The sequence below is a fragment of the Ostrinia furnacalis genome, unplaced genomic scaffold (assembly GCF_004193835.3).
Source record: "Ostrinia furnacalis isolate ACB-3 unplaced genomic scaffold, ASM419383v2 OfSCF0388, whole genome shotgun sequence".
Classification (NCBI taxonomy): Eukaryota; Metazoa; Arthropoda; class Insecta; order Lepidoptera; family Crambidae; genus Ostrinia; species Ostrinia furnacalis.
In genome coordinates, this window is record NW_021130627.1 from 1,408 (window position 1) to 14,480 (window position 13,073).

A 13,073-nucleotide genomic window follows, 5' to 3' on the forward strand; every position below is an offset into this window, starting at 1 on the left:
CTGGGACAAAATTGACCCAGCGGCGCTTTTAGGGGGGTCGTAATCTTCGGCACTTCTAGTGTTAAGTAAACATAAACTATCAAAAATATTTAGTAGGTCTTTTTTGCCTACATTGCCCCTANATACCGATCAAAAAAGTTCTTTGGTTTCTTATATTTAATACAAAATATTTATATTTATTATTATTATGACGTTGTGTATCAACGTAAGGAATTATTATTAATACCTAATTATCAAACCCGATTAATGAATATAATTATTAATTGTCTACATAATACATGATATTATTATCTATATTATATAAAGCTATTTAATCAATAAATGATTAAATAGTTTTACGCTTCTCTAGGAGTTTTTCCGTTAGATGTACGAGTATTTTTTTCTTCGATTACTGTCAAACCTTGTTTCAATGGATACTGTTCAGTTTCTGTAATAAAATTGAAATAATGTAGTAATTAAAATTCTACGTTAATCATTCGATATTCCCCCAGGGTAACCCAATTACGAAATTTGATAATAAGCCAGAAGTAATCTTTTAATCAGCAATAAATTTATTTAGAATTAAAACCTTAATTTTACAGTCAAAGTAATGCAATTTTCGGGTTACAAGAATAATATTTTATCCCAACTATCCCAACTCCCAACTAATATTATAAATGCGAAAGTAACTCTGTCTGTCTGTCTGTCTGTCTGTCTGTCTGTCTGTCTGTCTGTCTGTCTGTCTGTCTGTTTGTCTGTTACGCTTTCCCGCTTAAACCTCGCAACCGATTTTGATGAAATTTGGCATAGAGATAGTTTGAGTCCCGGGAAAGAACATAGGATAGTTTTTATCCCGGTTTTTGAAACAGGGATGCGCGCGATAAAGTTTTTCTGTGACAGACAAAATTCCACGCGGGCGAAGCCGCGGGCGGAAAGCTAGTTTATTATAAAAAATGTATTCATATTACCATCTCCATAGAAGTTCCAGTCCTGTACTTCTCCTCTCGCAAATATCACATAAAACAGATTCGTCACAAACTTGATGACGCTGACGATGATGAACACAGTCTGCCATTGACGGTGATTTGTCTGCAAGATAGAAAGAAAAAATTAAGAAAAAAGTTAAATATTTTTTTAGAGGCAGGTATCTAAAGTGCAAGTCTCCCCAGAAGGACTGAACGGCGTGAGCCACTGCGAGCAACTTGGGAAAGAAAAGTACTTAAACTACAATAATTTCACTATCGTAAAAATGAAACAGTTTTCAGCCATCGCCTGTCATAGAGCGGCCGATCCATTATTTAATTTATTGGCTCTATAAAAGCTATGGCTAAAGCTTTAAAAATAATGCGACTGATGAACGTTCAACATCATCATAATTTCAGCCACCGGACGTCCACTGCTGAACATAGGCCCCCCCCAATGACTTCCAGTTTGGTCAGTTGATAGCGGCCTGTATCAAGAGCCATACTGCAACCTTTATGAGGGCATTATGTCCACCTTGTTTGAAGCATGTTACATTCTCTAGACCAGTGGTTCTTAAGTCACCTTTAAGTCACGAGGGACCGTTTTACCAAATTTCTGTCTTGTCAGGGACCACTTTTTTTTTTCAAAATCCTATGAAAGGGGAGGTCGATTTCTCGCCCATTGTGCGCCGTTTGCATTGTGTTGACTCGACTCATCACCTCACGTCACTTGTTTATTACGATGTCTTCGTAGATCACTTGGAATGCCTCCAGGGACCACCAGTGGTCCGCGGACCACCGGTTAAGAACCACTTCTCTAGACCAATAGTGTCGGTGTCGGGTCATATCCGAGGAACGGCGCCCCGTTGGACTATTGTGGCGAACCCATTCATACAGTCAGCGTCAAATAGTTCGTGACACCCAAAGTAGCCAAAAAGTTCGCAACACGTCTTTGTTACAATTGGAATAAGGTTGTGTTGTCAAAGTTTTGACCACTTTGTCGTGAACTATTTGACGCTGACTGTACGAGACACGAGACATATCTCGTTGCTCTCGGTTTTTCCCAACTCGTTTATGAACGGGATGGGAAAAACCGAGGATTTTCGCATCGGCTACACACACACGTCTACCACTTCAATTACCATATCGTTAATGATGTTTGACACCATGACCGGCACCAGCAGACTAGTAAGGTTGGCGATCATGTTGCTTAACGCCATCAGAGTGCCGGCGTAGTTGGGTGCCAAGTCTATGTGGTTAATCTGAAACAAACAAAAACCTAATCAGGCAAAGAAAAAAGATGTCTCATGCGCCGCAACGTATCATGTGCTTTGGCTCTAAGTGAGTAAAACATGGGAGTCTCGAGTCACGAAATATTGGTACTTGCTAATAAGATGCTACATATCGCGTCTTTACTCGTATAGATCGTTTCATCCACGAAGACGCGCCCCACCAATTTTTGTTCGAGGGAAGCGCGATGTGGGGGGAGTTTGATCCAAGCAAACCGAGCGTCATTATTGTAGTGTGCGTGTGCACTCATGGATAATTTAGCGTGTATCAATAACACTCAAACAATAGCCGAAGAATGGTGGGGCGCGTCTTCGTGGATGAAACGATCTATACTAAGTAGTCTTATACATATTTTATCGAAATCAACTGGCAATCCAGTGCATATTATGTTTAAACTAGTGTTAAAATACCACTAAAGCAAGGTTATTGAAGTTCGCCAAAATTATGACAGGAAGCGTTAAGAATCGCTGGTAAATAATATAAATCATTTCACATTAATCCTATTAAGTACAATTTTCGAACAATGTTCATCTAATCTGATTACCGAATCACATTCAGCTACATAGTACGTTACATAGACGAAACAATACGGCTCATGTCGCCGCTAATTACCGAACTTAACACTAATGTAACGGTAAGCACATCATAATCTAAAGTGGTGGAATGGGAACCGTAATCACTGTGAACATTTTAGGAGTCTAAATTGTATGTAACGGCTCGTAGAGTCTGGATATCTGTAGAATATAATGAAAGCTTTGTAGAAAGTTCTAGGTGTAAAGTACGTATACATTTATTTGGGGTTATTACAATCGAAATAAAACCAACGACCTCATAAAGGTAGCAGTGTGGTAGCAGGAAGGCGCTGAATGCAGGCCGCTGCCAACTAGTAATTTTGGAAATCATTGGGGGAGGTCTTATACATAAAAGTAGGCATAAAACGCACTCGTAATGATTATTTGATTCTTACACGTTTTACTGACCTACTAAGAACAATGATCATTAACATTTTATGGAAATTGATTTATGCAAAATATGTGAAGTGTCCCTTTACTTAAATATTTTTTTTCTTGACGTTCTTGATTTAATTTTTGAAAGTTACTTACGTGAAAGCCCACATGTGTGGCGGAGTGAAAACCAAGGCACAGGATGAGCATAACCACGGCCAGGCCCGTGCTATTGGCGAATCCGAACGCTATTAAAAATGTCCCGGACCCAATCGTACCTGCAAAAGATTTTGGCTTTTAATATATAGAATGATTAGTTAAAAATGATCAGATCATAAAACGGCAATGATTTCAAAATATTGTGGAGACTTGAAGTGTCATTTTTAAGTTCATAAAAACTGGTTAAAAGTTTTTTAATATCTTACCAATACTGTTAGCAACTCTTCTAACGTTCCGAACTGAGAGGATCTTCTTTACAACTAATATATCCGAGAGCCAGCCAAAGAAGAGAAGCATCACGTACATCGCTATGTACGGCAACGAAGAGTAAAGACCATTCTGGGAATGAAAACGATTAGATATCAAAATAAGTTGAAATATGACAGTCTGCCAACAGGATGGTGGGAGATTGTGCGGAAAGCTGTTATATCCGCCTCCACAACCGATGTGAACAACGCCCCAACGTGACCCCTCTGCCAAGAGCGAAACAAATAAGAAGTTTTCTTAGGATGAGCATAGTTCTATTTATTGTATTTGATAAGTATACCTATTTCAAGACGAAAATACTATGAAAGAAATCAAGTCTTGTATAGTTTTTAACTATTCCCTTCTCAAAATACTAACCTTTTTGATATTAACTTTCAGAACGTTACTCATGTAGGTGGGAGTCTCATTTAGCATGAGGAGGTACGCCATAGCACTACCGGCCTGCGTGAGTATCATGCCCCACACCGCTGTACTGGTCAGAATATGTTTCCAGGGTGTTCTGCGTCTCTGAAGATACAATAAAAAATGTAGAGAACAAAAATAACTGATAAATAATACTTCCAACTGCTGGACGCTCACCCCTATGTAAACTGACGACATCGTAAAAGTAGCAGGAAGGCCCTGGACGCAGGCCGTTACTAACCGGGCAGTATGGTAAGCATTGGGGGAGGCCTATGTTCAGCAGTGGATGTCATGTGGCTGAGATGATGAAATAATTATTAACCCGAAGAAATCATCATCAATGTAAATTGAGATATCATAAGAATTTAGATGCTAAATGAGTTTACCCGAGCTGATGATAGCACAGTTGTGAAAGTATGGTTGTGAAAAAAGGGTCCAGTCTCTATGACCCACCTTCGAACTGACATCGACAGCCCTATCACCAATGATATACGCCAGCTCTTCAGACCTGATAGTGGCGCAGTCGTGACAGCAGCTGTAAAATCATAGCTGTGAAAAAAGGGTTCAGTTTCTATGACCCACCTTCGAACTGACATCAGCAACCCTATCGCCAATGATATAGGCTAGTTCCTCAGAGCTGATAGTAGCACAGTCATGAGGGCTGGCGGCCCCGAACCAGGCCAGAAGACCGAAGCAGCAGAGGCTGAGGCTGCCACACATCCAGAAGATGGAAGGCCAGCCAAGCCAGGGGATGGCAGCGAGGACGCCGGATATTTGGAAGATGAAGACTGTGCCGAACTGGGATCCTGAGGGCAGAAAATAGACATGAGGCCAATTCCTTGATGTTATAATGCTTAGGGCCTATTTCACCACTTAGTCAGATAACTATCTAAAACCCGATCGAGCTAACGTAACTGCGTACCTCGCTGGAATGGAATGCACACCTCCCCGCGATAGCCCCATCCGTACCAGAGCGTCGATGTGACGTCACGGCTGCCAGGTACGCAGTTAATTCGACCGTTAAGTGCAACGCTCTCTGTACTCCTTTTTAATACTTATTACGTAAAGTAATGTGAGTACTCCTCAAAAAAAAGATTCAAATTCCAGCACATATTCCGCCAAACAATTTTAATTACAAACTCGCGGTAGGAAATTAGAATGTTATCCCAAGTTTCTGCTCCAGCACGGCTTTGATAAACTACGAGCAAGGTGCCTACAGATTTCCTCCATATTTTAATATCTGAAAATTTTCTTTTGCAACTTTCCGAGGGGATATCAAATATCCTTCTTCCAGCCCGCCGCGCAAAATCAAAGAGTAGTGAGTGAGTGAAAGTTGTAATTTTAAAACCTCACTATGTACAGTCAGGTTAAAATTCGTTAACTAAATCATTTTCGGATATTCTGTACCTCTATTACGAAAAACTTTCGAGTTCGTTTCGTTTGCGTATTCAAAGTGCCATCGAAAAATTTTGTATGAAAAATTAAACAGCGCCCCCTATATTATAGCCGCCCTAGGGGGCGCTGTTTAATTTTTCATACAAAATTTTTCGATGGCACTTTGAATACGCAAACGAAACGAACTCGAAAGTTTTTCGTAATAGAGGTACTGGACGTTCTATTAAGTTTCTGCAGTCCCAAATTAAGGAAATGCATAAAGCAAACCGGAGTATAATGTAAACATCCTCGAAAATGCTTTTTTGCGAATGGATAGCTAAATAGAAAACGTCCACAGGACACTCGTTTCGTCAGACTAATCCACAGCTTACGTTTTAATAGCTTTTCCAAACAATACGTCATGTTGGTCGTCGAATACGTAATCATCATTAATCGTTTTAAATTACGTACCTAGCTCTTTAGTAGCAAAATCTTTAAGTCTAAATATACTTTTTCCTTCCGAATTAAATCTACGAGATGTGTAGGGATTCCTAAAATTTATTACGAAAATAATATTAAAAATTTATTTCAATTTTATCTCTCACTGTACCTGTAATGAACCTCATGGACGCGGCCACGAAGACTTTTTATATCTTATTTAATGTTAAAATTAATATTGCTCCAACTTTTCAGAGGCTGCAAACTTTTTAATATCATGAAAGGGAAATTGAGTACAATTTTGTGACAGACTCCTGTACACTCGTGAGCATATTATTAAATTAGGGAAGTGGTTATTCCGAGATGATATTACAGTCTGTTATTTTCTCGTTGAATGTTATTTTAGGTATAGAGTGGAACCTATTAAATTATGGAAGCTCTAGTTCGTGATATACTAACTAATTAAAGCTTAATAGCGTTAACTATGATGGTTGGGTAGTGATTTACATAGTCTCAATAGACTGATGTTCAGTTGTGGAATATTACAATTACACACATGGGAATTATAGTAAACGTACCCAAAGGATTTAAATTGAGATGTAATCATTAATATTGCTTAAATTACTAGTAAAAAAGCTTTAAATAGAACTAAAAAACCTTTTTCACCAATTTAACTATTATTCCGTCATAGGGACATATCCCACGACTGCAACTACTGTGTAACCAGGATCTACATCTTGATTTTTATTGGGGATAAATAAAAACCCAACCAGTGAAGGTCAAGTTTGTCCCGAGGGAAAGTTAAATACATACGATGTACATACGATGTGTAATATTTGCACATCGTATGTACGATAGAATATGTTGGAAACTTCTTTCTCTATAACCTTGTAACCGTATTCTGGCAAATAAATGATTTTATTATTATTGTTATAAACTGTCATGGGACCAGCTAGCCTAAAAAACATTTTCTTCAAATTTTATCGGTTTATCCCACGTGTCGCCCTTAAAGCGAAGTAACCAATCAAGCTTCTTTGAATCCCGCGGTTACCGGTCAAAACTAACTTACACCAGATAAGAATTTGTAATCCCATTTGACAGTCATTCCACGAAACTGCCGGTCGGGCAACCATCAAAAGAGTTTCTTAATTTATGTACGTGACGAACCGTAAGGGTCTATTTCAAGTTTTGAAAAGGCAATGCTGTAATCTTGGCCGGTGAAAAAATACGGACGCATTTTATGTGCGTGCATGCATAGATTAGAGTGATGAATTTTGTTTAAATAGCTTATTAGTATTAAAGCGGAAAGTGTTTGTACGAACGCGATGTCAGCAGGCAAGCCTAATACAATTTGAAGAATATAGTCATAATGAATTTACAAGTTCAAATGTAATGTTGAATATAATACTACTCTACTACTATTGTATAACCATTTATTATCGGCGTAAGTTAAGATTTAAACCTTGGAAGTCTACGTCCGCGTGTATATGAAATAAAACGCTGACAGATTTGACCAATTTTGTTAACCTTTAACTATAGTCGTGAAAAAATATTCACACTCCCATGGACGTCGGCTCTCACAGACCCCTATCTAAAATTCTTCATAATTTCATATCTGAACCAATTTGAATTTATCAAAGAGTTGATATATATCTAATAACTATTAATAAAGGATCTAGTATTAAATGTAATCAATTTTTATCATTATTTAATTATTTTTTGGCAAATTTAAAAAACATAGACATTTTTCAGTGTTAATTGACTTAACATCACATATAGGCTCCTTAATTACAGTCGATTAATAATAAATCAAACTAATATTTTTTTCCTTGCTAATTAATAACCGTGTAACATAAAAACATAAACAGAATTTCTGAAAGACATAAAATAAAGATTTTGACAAGGGTTAAACTTACAAAAATTATAAACAGTGGCCTAGAACACTAAAAACAAATTATCTCTATAGGCATGTGTCATCTTTCTTTGGGAGCTTTGATAGGCAAAATATACACTATTCAGAATCGGAATCTGCAACAATGGTACCTTCTAAAACATCTAAACTCAAAAGAAGGATCGTCTACAAGTAAAACCTTACTTCTGGAATCTTACTTAGATAGTTGGGCTAATAATATAGCTGATGTACTCAGATACTTTCTACCATTATGTATTCTTAAACTAAAACAATTTACAACATATTATAATGATATACTATAAAAAAATTATAGTTGACAAGTCACATCCATACAAGTATGTTTGTATGGAAATTAAAGTCATCGGGTCTCCCAGACCCCGATAAAAGTTTGGATGGTTATTACTCACGTAATAAGTGCCGAAAGACGCGATTTTGTGCCTCCTCGGTCCTAACACAGTTAAAACTGAAGCTACTGAGATGGTCGAGAGCAGCACGTGGTGGGAAAGTATTTAAACCGAGAAATTGAAAAGGGGGGTGGGCCTCTGAGACCCGACGTCCATAGTTAAAGGTTAAATGGACATAAAATTTTCAGAAAAATGAAAGTTTTTATTCTACAAACACCACAGTCTTCTTTCAAACGGAATCGCCCCAAATATCTGTCCGTGTATCCCCCACAGAGTTATACATCTCCATACACAGAAGTTGAGGGCGGGCTGTAACTAAGTTGAAAGACTCGGGAGCCGCGGCTGCTCCTTTACCAGCTAATTCCAGTTTTACGAGGAGACACCGCGATAACGGCATTTCAAACTCCGGACCATGTTCAAGTTTATCTGTATGGAAGTTTGCCTGAAGTAAACAAACTTTAAATCGCAATTTTAACGCATTTTAGTAAGTACCTATCAGCTACATAATATCGTAGGTCTTCAACAATACCTATCTAATTATAATGTTTAGACTAATTAGGGTGTATTGTGTCTATGATGTTTGAGGGTTTGTTATTAAAGGTCGATGGATTATTATTAAATTATATCCAAAGCAGCCTCCTCGATTACCAGTCTTGGTAGCGTCTGTGGGAATTAGTATAGACTATTAGCTAGCAGGTATTATGTTTGTTGATGTATATATTACCTGCATGATTAGCAAAAATCATAGGTAGTAAGCAAATCAAAATTAATCAATCCGTGTAAATTCTTCACGAACGTAAAATTTTATGTAGGTACTTTTGAGTGTGTGAGAAAGAGAGTGACCAAAGTAGTCAAAAAGTTGACAACACAATCTTATTCCAATTGTAACAAAGACGTGGTGCGAACGTTTTGGCTACTTTGGATGTCACGAACTATTTGACGACTGTAACCTAACTTACCAGAATAAATGTATGTAGCAAGTCTTCCTCTTTCAGATAATGGAGCCCATTTCCCAAGTATGGTGTGGATGCCAGGATAAAACGCGGCTTGAGTGAATCCTTGCACCAGGCGGCATATGCACACGCCGATCCAACCTGTCTGAGACAAACATTTGATGGTGTTACTGGGTGTTAGAATCACAATGAATCAATTATTTTTATAACAACTTAATCTTGACAATAAGGGTTTTATAAATTTCACTCATCGGCTGGCGCCAGCGGTATTTAATATTAAATATTGCTTGTGCCACTTGTTCCGTCCTGCTTGTGGCTTAGACAGTGGCGAACTGGTGAGCGCTGAAGCCAAAGGAGGACTATCATATTATTTGCGATCTCCAGGTAGAATCCACTGTGGAGTCATATCACTCCCCAGTGGCGCCAATTGGTAAACACTCTCTCATTAGCAAAAATATAGAGTACCTATGGTGTTCTTATTTTAGTGTGATTAGCATTTAATACAACAAGCTCGCGTCTAAAGAAGGTCTCATAGGAAAGTCTATTATTAAAATACTTACAAATAATGGAAACCACGGTGTGAGTATCGATAGGACACCGTTGACCGCTAAGGCCACTAGTATCGGCCGCTTCCCTCCATACTTCTGTGTGATCACACCCATTGGCAGCATCATCGTGGTGTATCCAACAAAGAACGAGAACAGGATCATTTCTTGGGTCGGTTTACTCCATTTATACGTCTAAAACAATATCAGAACAATTCCAAATCACAATATATTTTTTTTACGCTACACAAAAGTTAAGTTTTGATTAAAAGCAATAGGAAATAGGCATTTTTAGCACCCAATGGTTAGGTAAAGTTTCAGAATCAAAGACTGGGGTCTGGGGAGACTTGAATTAAAAAATATTACGTTAGAGCTCTAGAGATTGTCTTCTTTCCACATAATTTCATTTATCTGGGAACTACATATATTGTAAAGATACTAATTATAAAGGTTATCCAACTCAAATGCTTAAGTAAATCATGAGTCTACTCACTCTGTATGGACTCCATTTACTTGGTTCAATTTCATATTTCTCTGTACACTTTCCCCAATAAGGGTTGTTCTTTTTGTCATTAATCCTATTACCGGCCTCAGTATCATTTTGTTCGTTACTATAGTCAGTAAAAGTATCATTGTTTCTTCTATTTCGTCTAACGTTATCAATATCAGTAACGTTACACAGGTAAACAATGTTTGGTTGAGTGGGACTAGTCATGGCTACCATGGAAACGCTGAGTTGTGCTCTCATGGCGATGCCTACAGTTAAACATAAGAATAAAATAAGAGCTTGTCTATGTCGTGCTCCAAATCCTTTTGGAACATCCAGTTTGGGCGGGGCATCTGAAAGTCAAAATTGATAAAATTAAAGATGACATAATATCACGTTGTTTAATTGTATTGATTTAATGATGTAGAAAAGTAGACGAAAAGAAAGCACTCTCTCTTAGATAAAGGTGAGTAATTACTCGTAGATAAAGACATGAAATGGAGCCATTGAAGAATAAGCTAGGAATATGGTGTATTTTATGTTACTGCATAAAAGTAAATCTGATTAAAAAATATATGAACTTACCGTCATTATGATCCTTCCTTAAAACGCTGACATACTCAACATCTTCCAATCCCATTGCTATTTTATATTTTAATTTATTCTCAGTAATTTTAATTTTTCATTAATATTTTTTAATGCAAATATTTTAATTATAGTGACGTGCTCTTGTACTGGGCTTACCTTTAGAACTTATGCCAATTCTATCATGTTTGTTCATTTATATAATAGGATCGGTTAATAGTAGGCTCATTATCTATCTTCTAATATAATTTCATCATCATCATCATCATCATTTTCACCCATATGATTAAGATAATTATAAATGATTTATTATTATGAAATTTTCTGATTTTACTCATAAGTAGAGTGATTTTACACATGAGACTGTACATTTTTTGTAATAAAATAGCCTTTATTACTACGAGATAAGACGCCTATTCATTCTTTAGCTGTTTCTGTGTAACTTGTGATCTTGCAGTGCTAGTTTGGTTCTGTTTTCTACCTAATATCTTTTAAAGACCGTGTCATCAAACGTTGTATTCTTCTTAGTTGGCTTGCCTAAAAAATCTTGTTTAGTGCAGTCAGTTATTTCTACAGTAGTGTTACTATTACCCGTTACGTTGTGGTTCCATTTCATACGTATTGCGCTTCTTTGCGTAAGACTTATTCCACTACTGTTTGATTGTTTTTATCTACGACTTATGCATGTGCTGAGGTCGGGAGATAACGGTGCTATAATAAGAGAATGATTTATTTCAATTTGTTTGTGATGAGGATGGAACATATTCTTGTAATAGTAGATAAGGTATTTAGAATGTGTCATATTGTTATTGATACACATTATTTTGTATTTTCATCGTCATACATGATTCATCTTAAGTTAGGTGTTAACCTAAAGATAAAATGCGGATAAGTTACCTATTTTTATTTTTCTTTATTTAGGAAACAAACAGCATGAGTTTATACATTATGTGAACTTAAAAAAATAAAAACAGTACAGTAGCCTAATCAGTTTCCACAGATAAACTTTACAGTTAATCGAAAGTTATGCAGAGTGCGAGCAATTTAAAATCACAAAATATAAAAAAATGCCTATGTTAAATTGTTTCCCAGATGTCAGTACACAAAATATTAACGGATACTAACTGGGATAGAGTATTTAGGTGTCAAAAAAAGTGTATACGTGCTATGTGTGGCTTGAAGAGAACTGACAGTTGCAAACCTCATTTTCAAAATTTAAAAATATTGACTATGCCATGCCTTTATACAGGGTGTCCCGTAATGTAACGTCAAGCCGGAACTGGGTGTTGAGGCAAGTTGTGCTGGTTATCAGAAAAATATAAAAAAAAATCTATGTGGCATATTTTCAAAATAATAGGCATTAAAAAAAAAACTAAAAATTCTACTCCAGGTGACGGTCCTTTTACTCGTGTTGCCACAAATCTTCTATATTTGAGCTGGCTCTATTTATTAGACATAACCCTTCCCTGTTTAAAATAATACCGAGATCGCGTAATCGCAATATTCTTATAGCCGTTGATGGATGTGTGTCATATAAGACAGCCCTCTACGACATGGGTGTTTTTGCTATGGCTCCGAAAATTTATAATAAAATACCTAATCATATTAAAGAGTGCACTGATATCTCAATCTTTAAACAAAAGCTATTTATATTTTTGGTCAGTAACAGTTTTTATTCAGTACATGAGTTCCTACAATTTAAATAAAGTTTTTCTACAATTTCTTCCTTGACAATATTGACTCTAATATCCGATTGACTGCCCTGCATTAATTTATTTTAATCTTGCAATTTATTTAACTGACTTTTATGATTTTGACATTTAATTTGCTCATTATTACTTTTCTTTAACATAATATTATACTTAAAATCACGCTTTAACATTTGTATGCCGACAAGACTGATCACGGCTTGAACACATATCTTGTTTGTACATCATACTGCTTACCTGTGTTTCACAAATAAATTATTTGAATTTGAATTAAATTTCCTTCACTCCCTTATTTAATATCTAGATGCTTGGCAGGGATAACCCAGTTCATTAGAAATTTTTGGATTTAACGATGATGATTTATGGTTCTTCTACAAATTATGTCTAATCATCAAAAATGTTTCATTAATCACGGCCTTTTGCAGATAAGCCCATTTATGTCGATACAAGAGAAGAGTCTAATTGATTAGAGAGAAGAGGTATTTGAATCTAGAATTTTTTCAATTAATTTGCTCCACAATTTTTTAGGACGAGTAATTTTACTCAGTCTTAGATAGTTATTAATTTTTAAGAAATACATTATAGAAGGAAAAGGATAGTAAA

General features: G+C 36.5%; 1 protein-coding gene across 1 annotated transcript; it reads right to left on the reverse strand.

Annotated features, from left to right (window-relative positions):
* Positions 1 to 329: 329 nt before the first annotated feature.
* On the reverse strand, positions 330 to 10,967 carry Pi-t1 (inorganic phosphate transporter 1). The gene is made up of 11 exons (XM_028317317.1): positions 10,762 to 10,967; positions 10,183 to 10,529; positions 9,705 to 9,884; positions 9,151 to 9,289; positions 4,646 to 4,869; positions 4,019 to 4,168; positions 3,601 to 3,733; positions 3,335 to 3,453; positions 2,084 to 2,203; positions 948 to 1,068; positions 330 to 427 (listed from the first exon to the last, which is right to left on the reverse strand). The coding sequence occupies exons 1-11, from the start codon at positions 10,814 to 10,816 to the stop codon at positions 336 to 338; spliced, it is 1,680 nt and encodes a 559-aa protein (XP_028173118.1). The 5' UTR covers positions 10,817 to 10,967; the 3' UTR covers positions 330 to 335.
* Positions 10,968 to 13,073: the final 2,106 nt, after the last annotated feature.